This window comes from Cryptomeria japonica, unplaced genomic scaffold (assembly GCF_030272615.1).
Source record: "Cryptomeria japonica unplaced genomic scaffold, Sugi_1.0 HiC_scaffold_123, whole genome shotgun sequence".
Taxonomy (NCBI): Eukaryota; Viridiplantae; Streptophyta; class Pinopsida; order Cupressales; family Cupressaceae; genus Cryptomeria; species Cryptomeria japonica.
The window spans coordinates 266,313-268,662 of NW_026728945.1; the positions used below are offsets into that span (position 1 = coordinate 266,313).

General features: G+C 37.5%; 1 protein-coding gene across 1 annotated transcript; it reads left to right on the forward strand.

Annotated features, from left to right (window-relative positions):
- Positions 1–488: 488 nt before the first annotated feature.
- LOC131865847 (germin-like protein 8-2) lies at positions 489–1,242 on the forward strand. The gene is made up of 3 exons (XM_059215396.1): positions 489–615; positions 710–894; positions 1,063–1,242. The coding sequence occupies exons 1-3, from the start codon at positions 489–491 to the stop codon at positions 1,240–1,242; spliced, it is 492 nt and encodes a 163-aa protein (XP_059071379.1).
- Positions 1,243–2,350: the final 1,108 nt, after the last annotated feature.

The following is a 2,350-nucleotide window of genomic DNA, read 5'->3' on the forward strand; positions in this document are numbered from 1 at the left end:
ACGGTGTTTGTGTCAACATCCAAGAAAATTTCCTCTTTTACCAATTCTGAGACGGCTGAGAAAAATGTATATATTAGTTCCTTTGAAGAAGGCCATCGCTCCAATAAAGTCTAATCGTTTCCACATTACTAAATTAATGGCGGTGGCGAGAATATGAGGAAGAATACGTCTAAGGCAGGAGGTAAGCTGATCTTCAGATAAGCATATGCAGCAGAAGATAGAAAATTTCAACGATAATGAAAGAATGGTGAGAATACATCTGCGGTAGCAGGTGAGATAGCCATATGCTGCAGCAAGACTTACTCTGACGTATCGAAAAGAGCAACAACTCTGGAAGTATATTATTATAATATTACAAGGATTGGTGATTTAATATACGGAGTGAAGATGAATTAGTCATAAGGTTTGGGCTATATAAAGCTTGTAATGGGCTTGTAACACACATTCATATCCTTCTGAGCTCTTGTACTATCTGCGTTTCTATTATAATGGCTAACCGAATGATTTACTTCACACTGGGACTTTTTCTGTTGATATGTTGTTACAGCGACAGGGTCATGGCAGGGGATTCCGATCCCTTGCAAGATTTCTGCGTTGCAGATGAGGAAAGCAAAGGTGAGTAAAAAACTTTATACATAAACAATGGTAATGATTTGCTTATTAGACGAGTCGAGTTAGTAATAGATTGATTTGATTTTGCTTTAAACAGTTTTGGTGAACGGGTTCGTTTGCAAAGACCCAATGCAAGTTTCAGCAGACGACTTCTTCTTCCGGGGACTTGGGCAGGCAGGGAACACCGACAATGATGTGGGCTCCAACGTAACGATGGCGAACGTTAAACAGATACCAGGCCTCAATACGTTGGGAATATCGTTGGTCCGCATCGACTACGCAGTGGGTGGAATAAATCCTCCTCACACACACCCAAGAGCCACCGAAGTTCTTGTTTTACTGGAAGGCCAGCTTCTTGTGGGTTTCATTGACACCAACAACAAGTTTTTCAGCAAAACGTTGGAGAAGGGAGATGTGTTTGTGTTTCCAAAGGCACTTGTGCATTTCCAGCAGAATGTGGGGCATGAAAATGCGGTGGCCATATCTGCATTGAGCAGCCAGCTTCCGGGAGTTCAGACAATCGCCAACTCTCTGTTTGCAGCGGATCCTCCTCTCCCAGATTCCGTATTGGCCAAGGCCTTCCGCATCACACAGGAAGTTGTGGATTACATTCAGAAGAAATTCGCATAAGAATTTGCTGTGTTCTATCAAACAAAACAATCAAGAGGGGACCAAGTCTTTCCCAAATTCTTTTTCCTTGCCGTTCAATAAAACAATCTTTCTAGAGTTATTGCCGTCCTCTTCTGCTATTCATAGCATCTGTTTTGAACATGACTATATCCTCCGCATATTCCAAAGATGAAGGATTAATTTGAAGCATCTGAAGGCATTTATGAATATTTTATACAAGAGCATCCTTGTATTAGGTATACATTCATTTGCAACATGTTAACAATATATTCTTTAACATAAATATTGCAGGAACAACAACAAACAAAGTGCTTGACTTGGATAGAATGAGTAACACTATAATTCTTGCATGCCAATCTGTCAAGGGTGTTCTTTAACATAGTCTTAACCTCATTTTAGCTCTGACATAAAAGGTGAATGGTTTGGAAGTAGGAAATAGTTATTGGGAAATATAATTAGTAGTTGTTCTTCAAATCACCCTCACAATCATCCAATGCTTCAAGACTCCCCATCAAAGAAGTCATTCCAGAAGGTTAGGGACTCTCCTCAAGATAAGAATGATTGCTCTAATAAATATAGTATACCTTCGATGGAATGCAATACGGTTTCATTATGTCTAAATTCCAAGAAAATCCATAGAACTAGAATATCCATTGCATCCAATATCGCAATATTTTATCGGGGATAATATGATAACCTTGACACATATTACACCTATTCTTACATCAATCTACCTACATAAGGGTTATGATTGAGGGGCCTCTTGTATTAAACATTTCTAATAAGTTGGAATGACATGGAAAATCTAAGACAGTGAAGATAGATTATTGATAATAACACAATTCATTTACATGGTGTTAATTATGAGGGTAATTAATTTATGGCTTCCCAAAATAAGCTTTTCTAAATCTCCCCTAATTCATTCCTACGTTATAATAAATATGTCAATGTGGATGTTATGTATGAAGATCTAAATACTAAAGGGAAAAAGGATAATGCTCATGTTGATTTTAAAAACTTTGTATGTAATATTAAAAATATGATTAGTTGAAAAATTTAGCAATATATTACCTTGTTCAATCATAAACTATCAGTTCGGTTACAAAAA

Coding starts and splice junctions, on each gene's coding strand:
- LOC131865847 (XM_059215396.1), top strand. CDS start 489: ATGGCTAACCGAATGATTTACTTCACACTGGGACTTTTTCTGTTGATA. Junction 616..709: donor TGCAGATGAGGAAAGCAAAG/GTGAGTAAAAAA, acceptor TGCTTTAAACAG/TTTTGGTGAACGGGTTCGTT. Junction 895..1,062: donor TGGTCCGCATCGACTACGCA/GTGGGTGGAATA, acceptor GTGCATTTCCAG/CAGAATGTGGGGCATGAAAA.